The following is a 26,072-nucleotide window of genomic DNA, read 5'->3' as shown; positions in this document are numbered from 1 at the left end:
ACAGTACGCGCTCAACGGACTTTCTCATTTTATCACCTTTTTTCATTTAAACTTTAACCTTTTTTGTACAAAATCCAGCAAAGGGAATTCATGGAAACTAGCCAATCTCGTGGAAAATTAATAAAAGGATCGAATAAAATTATAGTTTAAGAGCTCAGAAGCTTAACCTGATGTCAATTTTAAATAGAAAAGCTAAATCAATGAATATGATTAAGACTACAGTATATTTTTAGAATGAGAAGGTATATTTTGGTAAACTTTATCGATAGTTCCAACTCGGGTTGGGAAAACATCGATAGTGGCCACCATCGATGGTGAATAGAATAGGTATCCTAGGTTACCTTTGTAACAATAGCTATGGTTGAAAATGAAAATAGTTCCTCATCTGTATTATTAACGCATTATTAAAGGCAGTAAAGATAACTAATATAAAAAGATACAGTAAAACTGTTATTCTCTGAGATAGTCTGAAGAGCAATGAATCAAGTTCACAGCTAGCCAAATCAGCCACTAGTGTCGACCACACTTTTGAACTAAACATCATATGCTTTAAATTATAAGAACATTTCCAATGCAACACCTTGCATTCCCTCTTCAACAACCATCAATAGCAACACTCATATATCGACAGCCCCATCATCGAACTGAAGTACCTATTTCGATAAAAGCGATTAAATACCAAAACAAAAAAACAATAAAATTATATCTTATCAACAAACAATTGAACATCTGACCATAAAGGGCCACGCGAGGCGATCGGTAAAACAAACCACGTTGAAAAGTGCAGCAAGACGGAGTAGCTAACCGAGCGAGCGGCGACATCAGCATGCACACGGCTGTCTTCTGGAGGAATGGAGGTTCTTGTTGCATTCATTGTTGATTTTGTCCATTGTTGTCATTTCAAATTGGTGGAAAATGTGCTAATTATTGGTTTGACAATGGCCGCTGCTGCTGCGAAAGTGCATGTGAGCAGGCTCTTGCCCGGAGGTCACGTAACCCGGCGACCGACCGCTGGAACCTGCTCCCGCGTCGAATGCTAATTTTGTGGCGCAGTTCATCGAACATTTGGTGGTGTCGCAGTAGTAGACGTGGGCGTCACAAGGAGCTGGGGAGATTTACTTTAAACTAGGCAATATATCACCTGTTCGCCCCCAGAGCCCCCCCGGCACAGGCACAACCAACCACCACAGGCCATCGCCCAACGCTATCTAATCGGACGACTGATAAAAATCACAGTAGTTGCGCTGCCACCGAAAATCACCTGTGCACCGAATCCCATCCAAGCAAGCAGCCCAACCTCTAACCACGAGTCTTGAATGTTCTTCCTTGCAGACATACTGGAGGGCCTGCGCCCCGGATCCCCCAAGCCGGGGCACATTGAGCGCGTGTCCGGCAACAGCCAGGCCGAGATGGAGGCCAACAAGAGCGATGATCCAGTCATTACGCAACGCTTCCTCAAGATCAACGTCCGTCACATCACCGACGGCCAGGGCGTTGTGGGCGGCGTCCTTCTGGTCACCCCCAATGCCGTAATGTTTGATCCGAATGTCAGCGATCCGCTGGTGATTGAACACCAGGCAGAGAGCTACGGGGTGATTGCTCCCATGGATCTGGTGGTGAATGCGGCCATTTTCCATGACATTGCGCACATGCGTGTGGTGGGTGGTGCTGGCCCCAGTGTTGCTGCCGGCAGCTGCGAGGCGGAGAAGCCAGAGATCTATTATCCCAAACCAGTATTAGTCGAGGAGGACTCCAAGGAGTTGTCCGAGCAGCAGCCGCTGATAGGCGACGATGCCGATGCCGGCAAGGAGCGTTTGGAGGGTGAGTCTTGACCGAAAGCCCCTTTTCTGTTGCTGTTTGCTAATTGGATGTATCTTTCATTTGTAGCTGAAATTGGTTCGTTGGAGATTACCGATGACCAGGAGTCACTCTGTTCCAGCACTGGACGTGATGGCGATGCCTTCCCCAAGGCCTTTGAACGTGAACGTATTGAGGTGAGTCACTCTCCCCCGCCCTTACTCTAAATTCCTCTAAACAAGTCCAATATTTAGGACTCGTCGTTGGAAGCCAAAGATAGCGCTAAGACTGACGCTGAGGATGAGGATAAGAAAACCGGCCTGGGCCTGACAGACACTCGCACCACCCTGGAGGAGAGACGCAAGAGTCTGTTGGACCATCACTGGGCTATTCCGAGCAAAGACCGGTTAGTGTTTACTCAGCTGTGCCACTCCACCCACATCGTCCACTGTTCCACTCTCGCTGTGTGAACAACTGGACTGCACTGTGCACACAGCCTTTTTGTTATTTAAATTAATATTTGTTATGCTTTCTGTGACTCCTCTTATGTGTATCACATGCCCGAGATAGATTATTGTTGCAGCAGATATAATTTTCTTACAGCCATTTGTCCGTTTAAATATTGTTTCGTGCCCTGAATTAGGTGTAGTTGATGTACACAACAATTACACCATAACTTTTTCATTCAAGATGGGCCGTAGAAACTTTTACCATAATTGTAAAAACCTTTAAACACCAAAGAAATGGCATTTATATAAACCAATTGTAAACGAATACGTCTGCAATTTGCTAACAATATTCAATCAGATATATAAGCCTATCTTCCGAATATAATTAGCTTGCTATTATTTGATACCCAAGCTCGATTAAATCAGTCAGTAAGTAAGTTTTTAATTAGTTGCCAATCAGATACAAAAAACCATTTGGTAATACCGCCTAATCTTTGGCCTGCCAAAGAAACCTTTTTTTTTTTGTTGCTGTTTTATATGCTTGTTAATAACTTTCTGTTTTTATTTTTGTGTTTTTATTTTCATATTATCGACCCACGCCACGCCTCAAACCTAATCATAAACGCAATTTTGTTATCAATTCAAATGCTTTACACAACAAATGAAAAACCGCACACATCACACACCCACATTTACACACGCACACACTCGAAACACACACAACACCAACCGCATCTCTGTGTGTGTGTTTGCACGAACAAATTACTCAGCTATTGTTTGTCTAATTCCCGAAGATCATCGGAAGACGAGGCCGACAACGAGTCCAACATCACTGTGGATAGCGGTGCCCGCAGCCAGGATCCCCTCTCGGCAGCCAGCTCTGTGAGCGGTGTACCACACAGCAGCATAACCCTAGCGGGCACTGCTTCTGGAGCAGCAGCAGCAGCTATGTCTGGGGGACAGTTGCCGGGCACCGGCATGATGCCACCACCATCGGGCATTGATCTGGAGCACCTGGAGCAGCTGTCGAAGCAGTCATGCTACGACTCGGGCATCGACATTAGGGAGCCCGTGCCCAGCGTACAGCCGATACCAAAGAAAACCGTTTACAGCGACGCTGACATTGTCCTCAGCTCGGACTGGGTACCACCGAAAAATATTGTGCCGACGCACTTTAGCGAGTCGCCGCCACGCAGCACCATTCTGGGACAGAGCCTAGACGCTGGTGCCGGTGCTGGTGGGGCGCGCAAGAAGACCTCCAGCGTGAGCTTCAGCGTGGACGATGAGGCCGCACAGCAGGCCCAGGTGCAGGCACAGGTGGCGGCCACTCTAGCCAGTGACAAGCAGTCGGAGAAGAAGAACAAGGTAAAGATTGAGCGGTCAATGGATCATTAATCCCTGATACTAATTCGAATTTGTCACCTTATAGATGCTGAAGCGCCTCTCGTACCCACTCACCTGGGTGGAGGGCCTCACCGGCGAAGGCGGAGCTGTGCCAGCCCCTGGCAGCGGCACCGGCAGCCTCAACAAGTCGGCGGACACTGATTCGGCGCCCAACACGGGCGACTCCAATCAGAGTGTCTTTTCGAAAGTATTCTCAAGGTGCGCATTCCCCAGCAAACATTTGCAAACCATCTATCGATCTCTTGACTATAATTGGTGCAAACAAATTTTGTTTATTTCGTTTCGAAAACTGAAAACTTTACATTCTCAAAAACCAAAATGCTTACCTTCGTTTTATGCGGATCGGCTGCTTTGCTATCTAAACTGAAACACACAACATATCATAACAAACAATACCCTGACACACTCATGCTACACTGAACACGCAACAATTTTACACTTCCAATTCAACACACACTTGCACACGCTCACACACAACGTACAGCTCGCCCATTACTCTGGTCTCAGAGCTGGGCGGGAATCTGTTTTCGAAAACACCGTCCGAAGACTCTGGTGGCTCGCCAGTGCCGCCATTGACTCCGCATTCGACACATTCCGAGGGTCATATGACCTATGGGTAAGGCAGGATTTTGGATCCCCGATGTCGTTGTTGTCGTTGTCGTTGTTGCTGTTGCTATTGCTCTTGCTATTGTTGTTGAATCTTGATGTTGTAGTGTTTCACATAAGAAAAAGAATAAGAAACCAAAGAAATTCTTCTTTGTTCCAATGAGCACATTCTCGTTTAATTTTTCTTTTTGTTGCTTTCGATCCATCTATCATCCAAGTATCATCCAATGATGCATTTAATCAGTTCCAAGTGTAAATTTGAATCATCTTATCATTACTCTCCGATTATAGGTAATTTATATTTGAACTAATGTTTATCTATCGCTACCGCCCGTAGACGTTCCTCAATTGGTACCTTTATACGTCCGCATTCGTCGGAGGGAACATCGTCCAGCACCAAACTGAAGGAGGCCAAGCAGGCGCCCAAGCTGGATTATCGTTCCATGGTCTCGATGGATGACAAACCCGAACTATTTATCAGTGTGGACAGTAAGCGAAATGCTTTTATCACAGTTGAATCTTCCACTTATCTTTTTGCTTTATTTTCATTCAGAACTTATCCCACGTCCGGCAAGAGCCTGTCTTGACCCACCTTTGTATTTGCGCCTGCGCATGGGCAAGCCCATTGGCAAGGCCATACCGCTGCCAACCTCTGTCATGTCCTACGGCAAGAACAAGTTGCGCGCCGAGTATTGGTTCAGTGTGCCCAAAAATCGGTATGTCAACAACAAATATAAAATGCACCCTCCAGAATTTTTGATTATTTTATATCATTGTTTGTTTAGCGTTGATGAGCTCTATCGCTTCATAAACACCTGGGTGAAACACCTGTACGGTGAGCTGGACGAAGAGCAAATCAAGGCGCGTGGCTTTGAGCTGATCCAGGAGGACACCGAGTGGACAAAGAGCGGCACCACCAAGGCTGGCCAAGGCGGCGGCAGTCAGGATGGCGAGGAGATCAGCGACCTCACCCGCGAGTCCTGGGAGGTAAGTCCACCTTTTATCTATGGAAAATCCCCCAAGCTCCCAAGCCTCTGGCCAGGAACGACCCTCTCTTCCCTCTTGTATCTTTCTCTATCGTTTAACTCTTTGCTCCTCTGAGTTCTTCCTCTCGAATCGTTCTATTTTTTCAAAGAGCTATCAAATCTCTGCTCCTTTAGGTTATGCCTCAGATCAAACTTAACGATTAATCATTGAAAATTTATGCAAAATATCTTCTAATATATAATATAATAGTATATAAATCATACAATATAAATCTTGTAAATCTTGTTTACATTTTTCCCCCACGTGCATTGTATGTACATGCGTTTTCTTCTATTTTTCTCTCTTGTTTTTCTTCTTCCTTTTTCGTGTCTCTTTTTCCTTTATTGATTTGCCTTGCCTTTGATTTGATCGAAATGAAATCGAAACCATCGACCATGGGCTCCCAAAACTATAAAACTATAAACCAATATACTGCATTCTATTATTATGAAATGACAACTACTGTGATTTACTTTACATACATTTATATATATGACATGATATTATTTAACCTCTGTTGAACTACAAACAGCTTTTAAAGGCACCGTTCGCCAAGACCTACAAGATCATTAAAACGGCTTCCCATGCCGCATCGCATGACTTGGAAATGTTGGGCGGCGAGGTTAGGAAAAATCAATCCTTTAATACGAACTCTTCACCTAAAAAAAAACAAAAAACAAACCTTACTGTGTTGTCCGCACCAAAAACTTAAACTTAAACTTAAAACCAAAACCAAAAAAATACTACAAAAAATAGCAAAAAGAAAAATCGTTTTTGGAACTTGTGTGAAAATTTTGAATTTTTGCATATTTTGCGATTTAGTTTATGTTTTTGTGTGTTCCGTTGGATATATTTATATTTGTTGATTTTCCAATATGCTCGCTGGTCTTTTTAGTTTCTGTTTATTCGTAGTTTTCAAAGCACCTTATGCACTCGTATTTCTGGTTCTGTTTGTGTACCACCTACCCAACCCACCGAAAACTAGAAAAGAAAACGATAGACCCTTGGAGAAACGTTTTCTTTGGCACCACTCTTTTTTCCAGCACTTGTTTTGTGGCACTGTGGCACAAAAGTCTCAAATTTCCACACTCCCCAAGCATTGGTTCCATCATCCCACTCCAAGTATTATATATTATGTAAATCTGTATATCTTATAAGACATTGGCTCATCTATCCCTCTCTCAAGCGAGCATTTCAAATTCATTCTGTATCGATGCATTTGTTTTTTGTTTTATTTAAAAGATTGGCCTCGTATATTATTCTCTCTGTTTTTGAAATTTCAAACATTTTCATTGCATTCAAAAATAGTATACAAATCAATTGATGAAAACGATTTAAGGACAACAATGTGTGGGTTTGAGGAAACATAGAATTAAGTTTGGGGGGAATAAAAGGATAGTTAGACTACGAGAAATGTTACTAATTGTTTAACTGGGTCTTAGTCCAAGATCAATTAGAAAACTAGTTTGCAAAACGAACCAGAATTGAGTTCAACAATTAAACTAAACAATTAGTTTAAACCCTAACCAGATAATAAAAGTGCTTAATTACCATCCTATTCACTGCGAATGAAATTCTCGTACCTCGTATCACTTGATACTGAAATTGAGTTCATGAACCTCCCCGACACTTTGATGGCTTCAAACCCCTGAGAGGTGTCACTTTGGTGCTTGATCATTACAGAAACAGAAACAGAAACAGACACGCCGCATTACCTAACCTAGCCTAACAGCAAACGTAACCCATTTACATGCGTAATATATACAATACTATTATGTGTATATATGTGCATACAACCACAGGCAACAGTCCAACCTTGCCACCAAGCAAGCCCCCATCATATCATACTCGTAGTGGAGCTCCAGTTCCAGTCGCCCTCCTCCCCTGTTGATATTCTCTTAACCACATTCTTCTTTTAGCCATACAAAAGCTCCAAATTGATATGCTAATTACGAGTAGATTTGGATTCAAGTTCCATTTCGCAATGCTTTCGCACTTTAAGAGGCCGGGTCTCAAGCATTTATATATTTATACACATTTTTACAACAATTAGCGCCTTTTGTGCATTATCATTCGTGGTATGGGCATTTACTTGCGCAATCTTTGTGGACACGTTTTCTCATCTCCTACTCCATCCCATCCCATAAGCGTGCCATATCCAAACTGAAACATCACGATCAATGGATGAGTAATTTGTGTCTGGCAAAGCCATCAAAAGATCAATAGAGATGGCAAAAGTAATAGATTGAGGCGATATTCCCTTGCGAGGGGGGAAACCTTGAGTGCTGCCATTACTTTCCTGGTACTGATACTCTTTTCTGGTTCGTTCTTATCGGTTTGGGTTGAAGCTCAGGCATTATTCTCCCACTCCTCTGCCCATTATCAGCTTCCCAGGCAATGTGGCGGCGCATCAGCAAATTGTTTCCTCATTAACCGCCTTGCGCATCAAAACATCTATAATTATAACTATTAAAAAAACGAGTGATCAGTGTATTATATTATGGGAGCACGATGCTATCAACAGAATCTTGAAAGAGGTTATCTCTCTCGATAGTGGAATCTAACGAAGCATCCATCAATAGACATCAATAGACGATGATTGCTTCCGTAGCCCCAAGCACTGCAAAAATCTTCAAAATGGAGACCTCAAACAGGCACCTCGAAAATGCATAACGGAGCCAGCAATCTCTATTTAATTGATGTTCGGCTGTGATCCGGTGATCCGTAGATGACCAATAGCTCCGATAATTCACAGCAATTGCGTAATTTCAGGGCTTATCGTCGAAGAGTGCCGAAAATAAATGAGGTTTCTGGATTATCTATAGGTGAAACATTAAGTAATATGTAGCTAAAACACAGATTGGCCGCAATCTCAGCTGCTTTTAAGCCCCACAAGTGTGCCAGATATTTATCTGATATTGATATGTTGGGCTTGATTTCATCATTAAATGTTATTCGATATTTGCATATCGGTTATTCATTTGTCAAGCAAACTGTTGGCGGTTGATTAAACGAGCAGCTGCTAGATAATTGGTTTATTTATTTAGCTTTTAGTTAGATATGATGTATAGTCAGATCTTGAGTAGGTGGGAGCGTTCTCTGATGCCGAAAGGAATGCTGTTTGTATAAAAACTGTTGAGAATTCCCAAAATTATACTTCCTAAACTAGTTCTTCACAAATCAGAACACGAAATGATTATTTGTCAGTCACTAAAGCGGACCATTGTTTGACTTAAATGAAATATGAATGAATAACTAAGTCAAAAGATATTCAGAGATGTGCTCTCAACTTCATCGTCATTATAAAAATACACAAAACCTGTTTGGAATAGTTATTTTTACTGTGGACTACTTATGCCACAGAGAGAGCGCGTGCCGTGAGCATGAATTGTTTATATTACTCGTGCGAGGCGAGTATTTTGTTTATTTGTGCAGTAATTATTTGCATACATTTAACTACCAAACTACAGTACACTTTCCGTTAAATTTCAGCTCTAACTGAAATCGAATTGGGCTTTAATTAAGCCGCCCAGCCGCCTCTTTAGAGCTTAACTATATTCTGATTAAATACAAATTTAAATCCAGCTTATAGCGATTGTCATTTAGCCGGTTTCTGTTTTTTGTTGCTGACTGCTCCGTTGATTGGGTAGCATCATCATCATCATAGCCTATCTTTCTTACTTTTAAGCTAAATCCGGTTTCGGTAGGTGTATAAAAATAGCAGAATAAACTGAAATAAAAGCAAAGTGATGCGCTTTATTCTAAAGCTTTGCCTCTATTAATTTTTTTCTGCTGTTGCCTAAATGCTCAATTAGCCGAGGAGGATCCACCGCCCCACGGTAGCCCCTGCCACAGCTGAGAAACGGTAGTCCCCAAGTCACACCCCCCACACCGATGTGGGATTCGGTGATACTCAACTTTGCCTTCTAATTGTTCACATATGTATCTATATGTTTACTATATATAGAGCTGCATATTGTATTGGATATTGTACTTGTCCGATCAATTGGTTTCAATGAATTTTTGCAAACAAACAGAGACATCGATGCTGCGGAGACAGCCTTTTCAATTTGCATGCGAATATCACTCTCTATCTGACTCGAAAGAGTGCTCTCTGCTCAATTTTAAATGCATTTCTTATATTAAATTGCGCATTTCGTTAATGGATCGCCCCATAAACACTTGTTTAATGTCGCCTTAATGTGGTAGGTACAAATGCATGTACATTTGCGGAGACTTCAAGAAATGGGAGCGGTAAGAGCTTGTTTTTCATACTATAGCATTACTTGAAGACCCTCTCATATTCCTTACTCATGAGAAGTGGTGACGCCTGTTCGGGGTTGTGTGGGGTGCGGCCTTGTACAAGTATGCATAATTAACAGATGTTGAGGTGTTTTTCATAAGTTATTAGTCAAGGTATTTTCGGGGCAAGGGAATGTAAATTTAGTTGAATACTTAAAGAGTTGCAGAAATGTTTCATATAATCATTCATACTATATTTAGATACATATGTACATACATAACTTATATATTAATTATATACTACTAAATGGTAGAGAATGATTCTTCAATCTAATTCAATCTGCTGTATGCTTTCAATGACATTGATAAGGAGCTTTTTTCATTAATGAAGTACAGCCACAGTTTTCTTAAAACTTATTAAAATCCATTTCCCATTTCCTGGAATGCAAATATGTATACAAAAATGTGTACAGTATTTTATAGATATGTGTAAATTCGCTCAAAATGGTTGATTTAAAAATGGACAAAACAACTTTGGGGCCCATGCACATATGGGCAATAAATATAGACGGTGTTTAATCAATTGATTAGCATGGCATTTAATATGTTTGCATAGCTGTAAATCAAAACCGCAAAGACAAACAATCCGCAAGCACTTACTAAAGAGAGAGCCGCACGAAAAGAAGCCCCTCTCATCAAGTGCAGTCACATTGAGTGACCAGGGAAAGAGAGGGACCAAACGCAGCCGCATATAAAATGCGTTTACGAAACACTGGTGGTCTGCAAAATAGTCAAGGTGCAGTGGAGTGCCGAAAGAGCAAAGCGCAGCGATAAAAAGACACTGGTGGTGCAAATATTAGTGATCTAGTGAGCATAGATATAATCCTCCCCCACTATTGATCCAATTCCATGTCCATTCCACAGAATTAACCTTTTACACTGGCAGCTAACATTTCTTCTTGCAAAAAAACATGTGCAGCAAACACTGGCGTTCCAAAATATTAGCACAACTGTCCAATGGCACTGATGGCAACAAAATTCAATTTTGGCTGCACAAGACAATGCATTTTTCGGACACTGTCAATCCAATTCGCCATGAACTGTGCTGGCAACCCAATAGCCATTGCACCACACTGGCGGCATACAATATTCAATCAAGTCACGCAGCCTCTCCCACAGTCGTGTCGTCATAGACGAGCTATCAGCAGCAGCAGCGGCAGCAGCAGCGGCAGCAGCAGCAGAGAAACAGCAACAACGTCGTACGCCGCAGTCGCAGCTGAGCCACGTTTTGCTGTTGCTGATATGGTTTTTACTGTTGTTATTGGGACTGCTGTCGCTGCTGGTGGGGACGACGACGGCTCCAACGTATGTTTTGTGTTTTAGTTTTCGCAAAACATTCAAGCCGCACAGTCACGTCTCACCCTCTCTTTGTCTGTCTGTCACTCTCTCCGCGTTAGATCCGCGATCTCCGCTTCAGATAGTGTTTCCCAAAAATGTGACTTTTGTGCCAATTATAGAAATTATTAGATCTGGCAGATCTTGCAGTTGTGCAAATATTATATATTTGGGTTTTCCGCCCCATCTTCGGTCGTCGTTCTTCGGTCCTCCACATCAGTATTGCTCGAGAGCGAAAAGCGTGTCCAAAATTAGCAACGCCTGAGAGCAGAGGAGAAAAGAAAGGAAATAAACGAAGAGAAACTGAAAAATAAAAAACAAATCTTTGCGTCTGCAGTCGCTGCTGCCGCGGGCAGAGAACGTTGCCAAAATGAGCGCCAAAGCCATGAAAATCTCAAAAATAGCTAAATACATTAAGAAAAGGGTAAATATGAAAATGAGGAAAACATGTACAAACCACACACCACAGAAAATACATATATTAGTCTCCTCCCAATTTCTGTTCGGGGTGAAAGTCTTATGAAAGTGCACAACAAATATCAAGATTAAATAAAATTTGAATTTCAAAAAGCATCTCATTTCGTAAGCCGATCGTGTCTCAGACCGAATACCAAAAAGTATTCAATGCCTTGGCCATAAACAGTGGGACAGCGCGCTCCTTATAAAGGGTCTCCCACCCCACCACCACAGAAATTGAAAATTTGGCAACTGCCCCGAAATGTCCAGCACGAATGATGATGATAATGATCGTGTAAATGTTTTTCAGATAAAAATGGTTTCCATAAAGATATATTTAGATAGCATTGTTATCCCTTTTAGAGTGTGCCTTCAAGATATAGATGGAACTCTAATGTTTCATTCAAAGAACCTATATATAGAGATCCCATTTTGAACCTCTACAGGGTGTTGATCCAGCATTAAGATAATGAACACTTATATTATCCATTATGATTGTTACTATTCAGTACTCATTATGATCCTTTCCCTTCTGTGCGTGCTCGTAATTTCCCTTATGAATAATATAATATATATAGTCCATTTAAATGCTTAGTAAAATTGCTTAAAATTGCTTTTAAATTGCAAATCGCCGAGCAATCATTTTAAGTACAAGATTTGGAAACGTTTTGTGACTGTTTTTGGCAAAGATTTCTTGGGCTCTGAATCATTTTCTTGAAGGGAACTCAAGGGAGAAGAAACCCAAGGATATTTTAAGAAAAATACATAAATCTAAATACAAGTCAAAGTAAAAGTTTTCCGCTTTTAATATCTTATCGTTTGTGGCAAAAAATCTTGTAGAGAAAACATTCTACTGTTGTGTTTTGTTTTGTTTGTTTGTTTTGAAAGAGAGTTGTTCAAACTTCTGCCCTTGTGGAGCACATAACCCAGTTATCAGTCAGACCCTCTCGCAAATCTTTACCATCAATTCAATCACTTATTTTGCGTCTCCTCTTATCTTTCACTCTCCATCAAGTCAAGTGTGTGCCATCTTCTGGGAGAAATCTGATTGAAAAGAAGAGAAATCAAAGATACAAAAAAAATTCCCTGGAAACCGTAATGACAGAAGTCATGGGTTTTATCAATATAAATATACATTTTACTTGATTTGAAGATCTAGAAATTCCATATTTTCAGTTATATTAAATATGCGTTAACAATTCTTCCACTCTTAACCCTTTTTGAAGATCTTCAAAGTCTCACATTTGACATTTCGTTCACCTTTCGAGGGGCGGAGCGCCACCTCTCTTTAATTACTTTTGTTTCGACTGAAATTTAACTGTAATTAAATTGAAAATGCATTGCCCGGGCACAAAAGATCTAAAAAATAAAATAAAGTATATTCAATGGGATAATGAATGGGGGGCGATTCGGGTTCGGGCAAGAACTCAGCCAAAATGTGAAGAGATTGTTGTGCTGTGTTGTATATGCGCTTTGTGGATCCGGCTTGACTGCCATTATGTACAGTATGTACTATATATGGGTCTATATCGTATTTAATTTGTTCGAGGTGTGGCTTAAAGAGTGTGTTGCGAGAGATCAGGTGGAATCAATTAAAAAGGTGTTCTTTTAGATGATTACAAATGGAATCAACAGAGGGGTTTGCTAATTATGGCATGGTTGTGATTAGGAACCTTTTAAGTATAATTTTCCTCAGCGAATATGAATTTGACATTTAAATTCTAATCAAATTGTTCCACCAAGGCATACTAAAAGAGAATTTTTTCAGCGACTTTCCTACTTTCCTCTCCCTTAAACATCACCCTGCCCATTGCATTACTAGCCATTGTTGACGCATTGCGAACATGTTTTCGGTAATACAATGCGCCTGTTTAACACTGTACGTACGAGTACCTGGCGACTGTCCAGAGAGATCCATATGCATGGTATACATTTACACATATGGACAAAAGACCGGCCACACATCGTGCACACATAAACAAAAACAAATCAAATGCTAAACACACAATATCGTCGGTAGTATATGCGAATATGTACCTATAAAGACATCCCCAAGCGCAGACACGTGATCATTTCATCATTGGGGACGCCAAAAAAATAAAATTATAATTGCGTGCAGAGGCAATTTCATTGAATTATGTGCCTGCCTTCCGTTCGTTTGTGGAGGGGTTGTCCCAAAGACCTGGCATTCTGATTAAAGAGGTCAAACTCGCAGAAAAAATATATGGAAGATAACATACATGTACATGTAAAGCTTTCCAGTGAAGTTCTTGAATAAAACAAATTTGATACTGTAGATTCATATTTCCTCCAACCCCATCAACAATTCTATCTTAGATGATGTAACCCTCACTGATAGGTGGGGTATTGGATCTGATTAAGATGATCTCGTATCTGGAGACAAAGAAACAAGTCAACTGACGGAGCTATCCGTTCCATAACCGGTTCGCATTTGATTGATTTCTGAAATATACTCGTAAATGCATGCATTTCAAAGTAGAGCAGAGTTTTGAGGCCTGGTCTGATTCCGGTTCCAATTGCCACAAACAAGACTCATTTCTCAGATGTCATGTGTCCTACTCCAAATAATCGATTTAGAGGCTTGTTTACTCGATGGGAAAAACATATTTTAACCAGTTTCAATGCGTATCTATCTAATCGGAATACAAATTACAAGCGAAGTAGTTTTGTTTTTCTTAACTTGTTGATGTTTGGTCGCTGGAATTTAACACGCCCACAAATGCGTCTCAGCTATGGTCATCGTCAGGTGGTGGTGTTGGCGCCGTTATGTTAATTACTTGGGGTTTATTTTGGGTGCAGAAGAGCAGAGAAGCAGCAAAACCAGTTTGTGCGAAAATAACCCAAAAATGTCGGCTAAAACCTTGGCCCAACGCAGATGCAACCAAAAACAGACCCCGCAGTCTTCATCTTTTTGTTTGGCACGTGAGTGGTTTGTCGTTTGGGCTGGAAATACTCGCAAGTGAGGCTTAAATTGAAAATCAATTATCGCATAAAAATAGAAATTACGTATACGCAACATGCAGAACATTTTAGCTACAGCAACATTGTTGCGGTGCAACATGCTGCCAACAAACCTGTTGTCTGCAAGAAGGCGAAAGAAGTTGCCCGCTCGCTGGGGCTCCAAACCCAAACTTGATTCAAAGAGAGCGTCCAGTCCATTCCCACTAGAAAAGCTTAGCTGAGAGAGAGTGAGTGGCAAAGAGAGAGTGGGGGGCGGCGGATACACTCCCTCTCTCTCTCTCTTTTCACTCTCTCACTCTCTCGGCAACTTCTTTTCGTGCTGTTCGGTTCTATGGTCTGTTTCGTCATGGCAGTCGCTCGAGCGACTTGTTTGAAAATAGCAGCAGCAGTGGCATAAAGTTCGATAGACGTCAAAGCTTTTACAGCAAATATTTGAAAAGATTTGAAAGAAATAGAGAGTGTGACGGCTGCAGTGTAAACAATCGAAGTACTGTTTTCTGTTTACGTGTAACAAAACAAAAGGAAAACCAATAGAAAAATCCATACAGTATTCGTTTTGAAAAATCGCACGAAAGCAGAGAGCGTGATAAAACGTGTGGCAACAACAGAAGCACAAAACGGCAAACACACACAAAAGAACGGAGAAAAAAGCAAAGCACAAATCTCGTGGGTCACAAGACTGACCAGCTGTGGAGTGGAGCAGAGAGAGAGAGAGAGACAACGCCGAATAGTGCGAGAGCCAAAGCACGGTTGAGCGGGAAAGCTCGCACACTACACTGCTGGCCATAAAAGTTGGACAGTTCGAAGCTTTTGCTTAACCACCGTTGTTTGTTTGCTGTGTTGTTATCGCTTTTGGCTTTTGTATTTGTTTTTTTTTTTTTTTTTGCTGCCTCTCAGCAACATGTGGTTTGTGGTCATACTCTTTGCTGTGGCCGCCGTTTGCGGCCTGGCCGGTCGAAAGTGGGGCCGCTACCTGTACCTGCACTATGGGCGGCATCTGCTGCCTCGCTCTCTGCTGGCAAACAAGAACCGTTCGCCCACGCCGCCCCTGTCGCCCACAAAAGATGATCAGAGTCTGGAGGCACTGCTCGATGAGAGCGGGGAAATGCATGAAACGGTGAGTGCGGGAAAGTTGAAATCTCTGCATCATGGGATATGAAAGTTCTATAACACTCTTCTACTTCGTTTTGTGTTAAATAGTGTACAAAAACTCGCCTGTTATTACTGTCGGAGAACACGAGGCACTTGTAAAAAAGCAGACATCGATTGTGGGGAATTATTATCGCACACGTTTCAACTATTACAAATGACTTGATTTTGCCTCTTCATTCACAAGTTAATTGCTTGAACTGATTTGCCACTTCTCGTGGAACTCGTATGTATTGCGAAATCATCATTAAACTCGTACCAGAAGGAGAATACCTCAGATCTGAGGCCTGACACCTAAGGCCTGAGACGAACCCCATTCGTCTCAACGTGTCATCTCATCGTGTCTCGATCTCGAATTGCAGTGAGTGCCATGGGTCAATGCTCTGCCTGGGGTTAGTGGGTTTACACTCCAGTACTCGTATGTTTCGTAAACCCCATTAGATAAGTCTCTAGAAATATGGCTAAGGAAAACACTATTTAGCTCTGGCAAACAGTGTGGCCTGACCTCCCCAACTTACCCAAGTTACCCTGGAGACGACAGACTTGCAACTAATTAAATATTTGCATAGACATAGACAGATGAACAACAATAGAGGATACAAAGTGTGATGCAAGAAATATGTACATATGTACATACGAGTAAACAACAAATGTAAAGAAATTGCGCACCTCAACAAAAGGCGGCACGGCACTGCTTCACGCTCTCCATTCTCCTAATGCATTTGAACAACAATAGAAAGAAAAACAGCAAACTGCAATCACAACAATAACTGATAAGTAAATTCAAACATGTAGAGAATATTTAAAGGCATATAAGATATGGAGTGATAAGAAATCGGTGAACAGAACAGGAATTAGAACTAAGGAACAGTAACTCTACTTAGCGCCCAAATAGGTTCAACAACTTAACATTCAAAGAAGATACTTAAGAGGTAGTCTTGAGCACTTTTAAGCTTATAAAATGATAAGATTATAATAGGAAAGACCTTTCTCAACAAATGTAAGCCGCACGACAACGCCTTACAGGCGCAACTAACTCTTAAAAGATCTATCATTATTTCAGGACAAGAATAGTTGGAGCCCCTCCCAAGAATAGTCTCTGCAGTATCACATTTAGAATACAAAAATGCTTTGTCTCACAACTTTGCTTTGGCTTCACACCTTTCCCCATGCCTCCCATCCCCGTCTCCGTGCATAACTTAATTACGACTACCAAGCCCTCTTTCTGGTATCTTTTCTCATGGAAAAGTCGCCAAAGTAATGCTTAACCCGCATACAATGGAGCATTAATGGTTTCGCCTGACTCTTGTTGTTCCCCCGTTCGTAGTCAACCCCAAAAGGGGAGGGGTATCGAGTTACAGCAAAAAGTTGCCGGTTTTAAGACTTGTTTTTGCGGGGCAAGCGGTTTTATCGCTTGCCGGTTCTTTGACTCTCTTTCGTTTCTGCTTTGGCTCTTTTTTCGCCACTTCTCTGATTCTTCTTTGCCTGTCTGTATCCCATATTCGTGGAGAACTACAAAATATTACAGAACAGACTTCTCGAATGCCCTGGTATCCATAGTTGTCAATATTATAGGGTTTTAAAATTCGATTGAGCTGTGAATAGAGAACTTTAATTTCTACTTATTAACCTAAATTATTCAAATCTTATAAGTTTTACAACAATAATTAGTTATTTAGCGGGGTATCCCACTGTCGAAATATCTTTAACCCTTTTCTTATATTTTTGTCGTTGCTCTTTCCAACGTATTGGGGCCGGTTCTTTCGGTTCGACTTGCTGCTGTTTACTTTAAAACTTTTGGCCCGGAGCAGAACAATCGGGAACCAGTTGATGCAGAACTGTTGCGGAACATGTTTACCGCGGCCGTGCCACAAACCACAAACAAAGTACGCGGCGCCCCCTCAAGTGCAGCTCCAAAATAGTGTCTCTATCTATAGAGATATGAACAAACAACTATCATCAATCAATCAAGGACAGTTCTCTCACCTTCGCAAGTTTCGATGGCCCCGTTTTAAATTCATTGCAAATCTCTCAATAAAAATCTAAGATCTTCTGCCTGCCAGTCAATTATTAAGTGCTCTAAATTAATTATTAACTGATAAAGAGACGCACCTCGATTTCTACGGTATCTTATCAAAAGTTCGGTGAGAAGAAAAACAAATGCAGAATCTTGTGTGCAAAAATATTGCCAATTCTATTCTTAAATTCAAATGGCATTTGTTTTAATCGTGAGGAATTAATTGGGAGGGGGGATTCCCGTTTGAGATTTATACATTTTCCTTCTATCTTATAATCGTACAAATCAAGACCCGAGCGAACACAGTTTATTGTTCTACGACTTCAAGATGTCGTAAAATATTTATTGGTTGCACTTAGTATATGGCCACCATATAGAACTTAACCGATTTATGCTACCTTATCGGACAGAAATTAAGTAACTTCCATTTATGTATACGATAATGTGTGCTATCTGGGGAACATCTATCTTCTAGCTAATATCGAGTAAAGATCTCTAGATGAAACGCGGAAAGATAAGTCCTTAAAAAAGGGCAATTGATTATCCGAACGTTTTTTTTTTGAATACACATTCTAAACAAGTTTGAAGTGCTCCTAAAAATATATTCTGTCTTAAATTCTCCACATAATTATTTCTCTCTGTGTAACCAAACTCCATTTCGAACAAAAGATAAAACAATACATTTTGGATCAGTTTTAACCCAATCTATCTGTGTTTTAACTCTCTACATTGTTAGAAGCTGCAGCGTTACCAATTTCACACACAACAAAACATAAATTTGAAAGGTTTCTCCCACTTTGAGCCCTTATTTATCTCACCCAATCAATTTTGACACACTTTTTAGTTAATTTATCAGCTAGATAATTGTACACATGTACTTACAAAACGAGTAGGTACTGATGTATAGAAATGCACAATGGGAGTGCATTTTAGTTCAGAGAGAGAGAGAGAGCGAGCGAGCGAATTGGGAATGGGAATTCTACATGAGCAATTTGTCACTTTTTCAGCTTTATTATTACTATATTTTATTCCACACAGCGACAGAGCCCAGAGCCACTCCTCCTCTTGGTTTTGCTGTTCTCTCCATTGCTTGCCATTGTCTTTTTCTCGCTCTTTTTCGGCTGTGCAAACTCTCAACCGAGAGAGAAGTGAGTGGAAGCGAGTCGAGAGTCACGTTTTGAGTAGATTTTCGAGCGATGAACGGGCCAATAAGAGCGACTGAAGTGATTCAACATTCATTTGGCATTTAAACGCGAAACGAGTTACTCCAGAGCGCGTTTATTATCGGATCGAAAACGATAGAGATCTCAGCCACCCACTCAAGATATCCCAGATTTGCATAGAAAAAAAGTTCAATAGACGATAAGCAGAGGATCCAGAACTGTGTCGAGCACGTGCTCGTACTCAGATATTGCGCATACGTCTCGTTTACGTGTGTGAATCGAAAGGTTTCAGTGAAATATTCCGTTTTGATTGAAAGTGACAACAATCTCGAACAATCCCTACATGAAAATGTGCGAATTGATGGTCCCCGTCAATCATGGTCTCAGTCGTGAGGTAAACTATGGTTTAACACATGACTCATGTGATTTCCCAGCTGTGTTTTTTCAATAAATATAATATATCTGATGCTCATAAAGTGGAAGCACAACTATTAACACAAACTCGAACACCAAATCGTGCTTCAAACATGCATATCATATGTGACACGACACTCGTACGATCTCCAAGCCAGACACCAGACCAACCAGATCTCTGGCCACAAAAATCCAGAGGCCCCAACCAGACCAGACAAACAACTGTCATTGACGTTTGACTTTGGCTTTCATCGGATCTGTTCGGAATCCGAATCTGATTCTGTTTCAGATCTGATCTCGGGTTTTGTGGAGTGCGTTGGAATCTCGCCGATTATTTGTTGTTTACTTTTGTCCACTGATGAAATTGCGTTTTGTTTTTTAATTGTACTCCTCCCGACACACACTCCCTCCCACACTGCTCCCACGAGTGCTTCGGTCACGCCTCAATTCTGTTTAGAATCTGCGCAATATTTGCACACATGTAGGGATATAATATATTCGTATAATTTGGAATGTCTGAATGATTTTCCAATGTGTTTGGAGAGACCTATTTTAGAAGGTTTTTCACTCTCTCTGTGTCTGTCTGTCTATAGAACTTTCGACCTTCCATAGAGCTTTACCAAAGCACGAAACGAATCATTCAGTATGTGACTCTTTATCATCGTTTTTGTATCTGGCTAATTGCAACCGAGGTCACACGTTGCATGACTCTCATTTATGTATGCAACTCTGTGGCTCGTTCATAATTGATTTATGGTGCCAAAAGCTGTACAATGGTACCGACTATAATCCTATCATAATCAATATCGAAAGTCAAAGTCAAAACATTACCATTCAAGGGTTCTTCAACTCGAGTGCCGCCTGCCCAATCAATCAATTTTGGGATCTTGGCTCTAATCAAACCATCCGAGCTGCGATGCGCACTCCCATTCGCTCATAAATGTGTATATATAGTATTTGTGGGTTATATTAGGGGATTTTCTTTGTTTTTGGTGTGCTTTGAAGACTTGCTAATGCATAGATCACGCTTGGAGCATCGTAATTCCTACAAAAAATGACAAATAATTCCCAAATAAATGATTGCAGAGCGCCATATGGGGGCACACCGCAGATGTGTAGGTGTTGTCTGCTCTTGGGATTAGTTTTTATTTAATCAAGTAACCTGTTTCTCTGCCTTTTCTTTGATTAGCACATGGATAATCTTATATTCATATCCATATCCATAATGTGTGCAAAACTTATCCGAATCACAGTTTATTTTGGCAATTACAGCCCTGATCGTGCACAGGGAAGAAGTAAGGAATGACATTTCCGACCCATTGACGTCACATGGCGAAATATTCACACGCTGTCAATGCCAGAACAAAACAACAACAATCATATAAATAAAATTAAATATATAAATATATACGTATGTTGAAAGTGGGTGAACAGCGAGCACCCACCCAACAACCCACTCGAATTAGTCAGGAATTGAATTTCACAAATGCGGAGGAGCTTTTCCCTTCCTGAAAGCCGATAGCTGTGATTGCGGGATAAGATTCGATTGAAATTGAAAGTTTTGAATGACACAAATAGCCAATGTAGAATGAAGATAATGTGCTTCGGGTTCAGTATATTGTTGGACCCCCAATCGATTCGTTCTGCCCTCCACCACTATGGGATTACACGGAAAACTGCGTTCGCGTCGCCTTCACAGAGTTTTTAGGGTGAGAGAAATAAGTTTGAGTTGTGTTATGGGTGATAAAGTAAGACAGGATTTTAACGTCAGAGAAATGGCTCCCATATTTCGTCAGTCAGTATTTTATTCCCTCGTGTAGAGAACATATCTCTCCCAAAATATTAGAAATTTCGTTTCAGTTTAGATTTTTACTTTCTCATTCCGAATTTGTTCAACAACCAAATCCAAATCTATTCTAAAAGTACAAAAATTGTGTAAAAAAAAACTGAGACATGAAGAGCCATCAGATAAATCTCTCGAGGCTGGCCATCCGAACGGTTAATGCCTCGAAGGCCAGTGGCGGCATTGTTGCCACCATGCAGGGCATGTACAGGCGCAGCATGTCCACGGCTGCCGCCCCGCAAAAGCGGATACGACCGTCAATGCCTATGCCTGGGCCTGCTCATGCCGAGATGAGGACGCCACATCTATCGGCAGCGCAGCGACAGAACCACGTCCAACCAATGAGCTACAGCGAGGGGCGGAGTGTGAGAATGGCCTTGGAGATCAGCAAGTCCATTTCGGATGAACTGATGCCCATCAACGAGGCGGTACGTTCAAGGATCTGCGTCGTTCGTCGGGAAAACCAGAAGAGGGACCTGCTGCAGGGGTGGAAGCACCCGGCAAGGACCACGGCCACAGCCCAACAGTCGCCGAACATGGACCGCGCAGAGGATGTCGCGGATGAAATGCTAGCGAGGAAGGTGAAGCCGCTACGTCGCCAGATCAGGGTCGCGAAGCCGATGGAGCACCTCCAATCCCCGACAAACAGGTCGGTGTCCAAACCGTCCTCCAGCTGCAGAAACAGCAGCAGCACCGATTTGAAGAACCGCAAGGCCCTTGCCATGCAGCGCTACGTATACACATCGACGCGTCGCAACTCCAGGGCCTTGCAACACGACCAGCGCGTGCGGTTGAGCGACTCACAGCCGCGTGCCTCCATTTCGCTGGAAGACTTCGAATTGATGGACGTGCCCATGGCCAGAGGAGCCCCCAAGCGACCCTCTGTTCGCCAAGCGACACAGGCACAGGTACCGTCGCTGCCTGTTCCAGCCCTGCTCCTGCTGAGAAGCGCGAGGAACCCAAACTGGTGACTTACCAGCGATACGACCAGCCCAAGACGGAGCGCGACTTTCTGAGGAAACATTTCTTTGGAGGAATGGATCCGCCTTTTTGCACCTGAAGTCCAAGGCGGCCGTCTCGGCGAAGCAGCAGCCGCATGTCAAGGCGGCACGCGACGGCGATGATTCCGAATTGAAGGAGCCTGAAGATTCCTTCGATTGGACGAAGAAACGGTATTTCCAAGCGGAGGCAGACCGCGAGGCCGCCGACCGGAACGTGCTGAAGGGCACTTTGAGCAGAAGTCGCAATACCGTCCCGAAACGCCTCGATGACATCCACTATCCCTCCATGCTATTCGGGCGGCGTGACCAGTCCCAGCAGGTGGACTCTGCCTCGACAGGGCACCCCAGCAACGACAAATCTAAGCGCAGTGTGTCCACGGGCAAGTCCAAGCCCAAGCCCAAGCAGGTGCAGAACGAGAACCGACAGGTTTATGCCTCCTCCAGCGTTGTCCGCCCGAAGGTCCCCGAGGTGTCGCATATTTCAAGTGGTATATTCAGCCAGGACTCCCCACCGTAAAGTCATTGCCAAAGTTTCCTAAAAAAGAGTTGAGGCCATTCCCGAAGAAGGCCGACGATGACCAACACAAAGACGCCGAGTTGGACAACGCAATGCCTGAAAAATACGTAAAGGAGTCGGCATTTCAGCGCATTGGTGGTCCCGTCATAAAGCTCCGTCACAGCCGTGTCAACAAGTGGTAGAAACGAAGCCAGTGGCAGTCTCTGAAGCAGTAAAAGTACCCGTGCCAGCCGCAGTTCCAACAGAGTATTGTACAAGAGCCGTCAAAGTCCTCCGGCACGAAGCAGGAGACGGCCACCCAACACAGTCGTAGCAGTCATTCAATTTATATTTAGTAAAATTCTGGAAACACTAGTCCCCAAAATTATGCAAGGATTTTCCATGGTGGGAAAGGGTACATTGAAATGAATGATTAAAAAACCCTTTCGAAGAAGCACTGTAGATATTTTCATCTCTTTTGGTATCTGTTTCCCTGTATTAAACAGTAGGGCCAAAAATATATCCCCAATTATGACATCTTTGCTCTGTTCCATAACTTTTCCAGTGGCAGAGTTGCCACATTTTACAAAGCGTAGCTGTACTTTCAGAATATTTTTTGACACTATTTCTGTGTTGGATTTTTAGTTTGGAAATATATAATAATTATGGGAAATCTTTTAGTGGAACTCTATGGTATCTGCATTTGTCTCCATTAATGTCTTGGCCTTGTTGCCAGGCTTCACTACTCCGTTGCACCTTTGCCGTTTTTCACTACTGCATCCTTCTGCATTCAGCATTGTATTATAGACATCTTTCAGCCTCTCTAAGTGTACATTTTTCGTGTAATTTATGTTCACTCCGCTAGTGCCGATGCCGATGCCAAGCGAGCGATTTTCATTTGTAGTTGAATTCCAAACCAAAACCCCACCACAAGAGACACTCACAACACACTCTACAGTACGCACTGCACACAGTGAACACTTTTAGCCACGAAACTCTACGAAATCCCTACCCAAAACAACAAAAGAAACAATATATTTTTGTTGGATATGTATTTTGATTTAGATTTGTGATTGATATATTTATCAATTAGCTTTTTTTATGGTTAACTTTGCAATCTTGAAACATATTTTTTAATGCTAAACTCTTCTCCATCATCCATCGTTCCTCCAGGTGCTGTCCATGAGCACAGATGAATATCGCAAGACCTCACTGTTTGCGACTGGCTCCTTCGACCTGGACTTTCCCATTCCCGATCTAATTGGCAAGACAGAGATCCTCACAGAGGAGCATCGGTAAGTTGTCGATAAAAATAGATTTACAAAGTATTTAAAGTATAAAGAATAAATAAATAAGTTCTTCAACTGCTGCGCTACCTTTTTGAATGGAATATGCCTTGACCTGCGCTGAGTCAACCCTATATTTATGTATTGCACCTTTCCTTACAGCGAGAAGCTTTGCTCTCATCTGCCCGCTCGTGCCGAGGGCTACTCCTGGTCTTTGATCTTCAGCACATCGCAGCATGGTTTCGCCCTCAACTCCCTGTACCGCAAGATGGCGCGCCTGGAGAGTCCCGTTTTAATTGTCATCGAGGACACAGATAATAATGTAAGCCAACTTTAAACTTGATTGTAAATGAAGAGCAATTTTTATCCTCTATATATTTATATAGGTATTTGGTGCCCTGACCTCCTGCTCGCTGCATGTGTCGGATCATTTCTATGGCACCGGCGAGTCCCTGCTCTACAAGTTCAATCCCAGCTTCAAGGTATTCCATTGGACTGGCGAGAACATGTACTTTATCAAGGGCAACATGGAGAGCCTGTCGATTGGCGCCGGAGAGTAAGTACACCCCGTGCATGTCCATACCATTTCATATACTAACACTCAATCCATCCATTTTCAGTGGTCGTTTTGGTCTGTGGCTTGATGGAGATCTCAATCAGGGACGATCACAGCAATGCAGCACATACGGCAATGAGCCTCTGGCGCCACAAGAAGACTTTGTTATCAAAACACTCGAATGCTGGGCATTTGTTTAAGTGAATTTCTGTTGAGAGCAGCAACCAACAAACACACAACACACACACATATTTATGGCGCCATCCGCCTACCTACCTATTTAATTAATTATATGAACTAAACAAAAACGATAAAGATAAACCAACAACCTGAGAATGATGTCAAAAGCTAGTGTGCGTCTAAGGAAACCCTAAGGAAAGTCCACACAGCCTCCCCCCCAAAAAAAACCCCAACCCACAAACTCCCTAGAAATTATCACAGGGAAAACATCTTGTGAGAATTTCTGTGAGCTTGCGCGGAGAGCGTTTTTCGTTGAGGAGTTAGGTCTATGCGTTTGAACGTATTAATTATTTAGTTTTTATATTATATATATTATTAAACGAAAAGCAACTAAATTATGTGTTAGATTTAAACAAGGCATGAGAAAACCCAAAACCCCAAACCCCTAGAAGGCAAAAAAAAAACAAGCGACACGCAGCAGGAAAAAATTAGAAAAATTAAAGCAAAGTGAAATGAAAATAAAAAAACAATTGAAAGTCACATTCACGCCCCCACAATCATTCGCACACAGACACACCCACCACACACAAAAACACATACACACACACACTGATACATTTACGTTAAGTTCTTATTATGGAAAAATGATAAACATTAAAAATTGTGAGAGGAAACACCACAGACCACACCATACCACAAGGCCGTGTCGTGTTTCTTCGTATTGATTTCATTTTGAATTTAATTTTATAATTAGTTTCGAGAAACATTTTGTGCAAAAAGAGAAGAGCTAAAGAAGAGAGTACGCGAGAGCAAGATAAATAAAAATGAAAAAAAGAATGTCGATATAATTTTTAGTGCAAAATGCTGATTGCAAGTGAAAAAAATAAGAGAAGAGATGAAAAGAAATGAGGTTAACTTTTAAATGATTTGACTTTTATAATAAATGTAGAGGAAGGAGAAGAAACTGAATGCAGAGCGAAAGTTTTATTTTTTTAGTTTTATCCAATATACTATATATATTTAATTATGTTTATGTTTTAATGCTAATGATGTTGACTTTATGCAATTATATACTAAAAACCAACAAACAGAAACAACACCAGAATGAAATACACAATATTAAACAAAACAAAAATCAAAAACATGGCCAAAACCAAGAAATTTTTAATTGTCAGTACCCTACCCCCCCTCATCATCATAGATGTGCAATATCTTTTGTAAAGAGTGGCGTCCCACGCGTTGATTTTAAGCAGGATTTGTAGTTGTAAGTTTTTCTCCTCCCGCCCCCACAGGATATCGCAGAAGATCCTCCAACTCGTAGAATGACAAGGAGTAATTCCTGATGCCGTGCGGAAATGGAATGGAAACGGTTTTTTGATGAAACAACTAAACAAACTTAAATGGCTTTATATCCCTTTTGAGATACAATTTCAGTATAGTTAAACAAAACAAACAAAAAAGGAAACAAGAATGAATATATATGTATACACAGCTGATAAAACATACTATATACATATACATACATATGTATATGTGAATCTATAATGGTAGAAGCGAATCTAGACTAAATGTAAGTGTAATTTTTGTAGTGTTTTTGTCCCCCCACTGTG

General features: G+C 41.6%; 1 protein-coding gene across 26 annotated transcripts in view; it reads left to right on the top strand.

Moving 5' to 3' along the window:
- The window catches only part of LOC117897485 (TLD domain-containing protein 2), an 81,726-nt gene extending 56,123 nt beyond the window's left edge, over positions 1 to 25,603 (top strand). For 7 of the 26 annotated variants that reach the window (XM_034806366.1, XM_034806361.1, XM_034806358.1 and 4 more), the window contains 14 exons: positions 1,333 to 1,821; positions 1,888 to 1,994; positions 2,052 to 2,203; positions 3,017 to 3,611; positions 3,676 to 3,848; positions 4,135 to 4,266; positions 4,594 to 4,745; positions 4,810 to 4,972; positions 5,042 to 5,243; positions 5,815 to 5,904; positions 23,614 to 23,735; positions 23,889 to 24,048; positions 24,113 to 24,282; positions 24,347 to 25,603. In XM_034806366.1, the coding sequence (XP_034662257.1) occupies positions 1,333 to 1,821; positions 1,888 to 1,994; positions 2,052 to 2,203; positions 3,017 to 3,611; positions 3,676 to 3,848; positions 4,135 to 4,266; positions 4,594 to 4,745; positions 4,810 to 4,972; positions 5,042 to 5,243; positions 5,815 to 5,904; positions 23,614 to 23,735; positions 23,889 to 24,048; positions 24,113 to 24,282; positions 24,347 to 24,482 (2,843 nt within the window). In that variant the 3' untranslated portion in view covers positions 24,483 to 25,603. Of the gene's footprint in view, positions 1 to 713; positions 858 to 1,332; positions 1,822 to 1,887; positions 1,995 to 2,051; positions 2,204 to 3,016; positions 3,612 to 3,675; positions 3,849 to 4,134; positions 4,267 to 4,593; positions 4,746 to 4,809; positions 4,973 to 5,041; positions 5,244 to 5,814; positions 5,905 to 10,915; positions 11,344 to 15,222; positions 15,475 to 18,951; positions 19,081 to 23,613; positions 23,736 to 23,888; positions 24,049 to 24,112; positions 24,283 to 24,346 lie in introns of those variants that run through there. The other 19 variants (XM_034806365.1, XM_034806359.1, XM_034806357.1 and 16 more) reach the window with 13 other exon arrangements.
- The last annotated feature ends 469 nt before the right edge of the window (positions 25,604 to 26,072 follow it).

This window comes from Drosophila subobscura, chromosome O (assembly GCF_008121235.1).
Source record: "Drosophila subobscura isolate 14011-0131.10 chromosome O, UCBerk_Dsub_1.0, whole genome shotgun sequence".
Classification (NCBI taxonomy): domain Eukaryota; kingdom Metazoa; phylum Arthropoda; class Insecta; order Diptera; family Drosophilidae; genus Drosophila; species Drosophila subobscura.
Note: the sequence above shows the minus strand (reverse complement) of the source record. Positions and strands in the feature narration are given on the sequence as shown.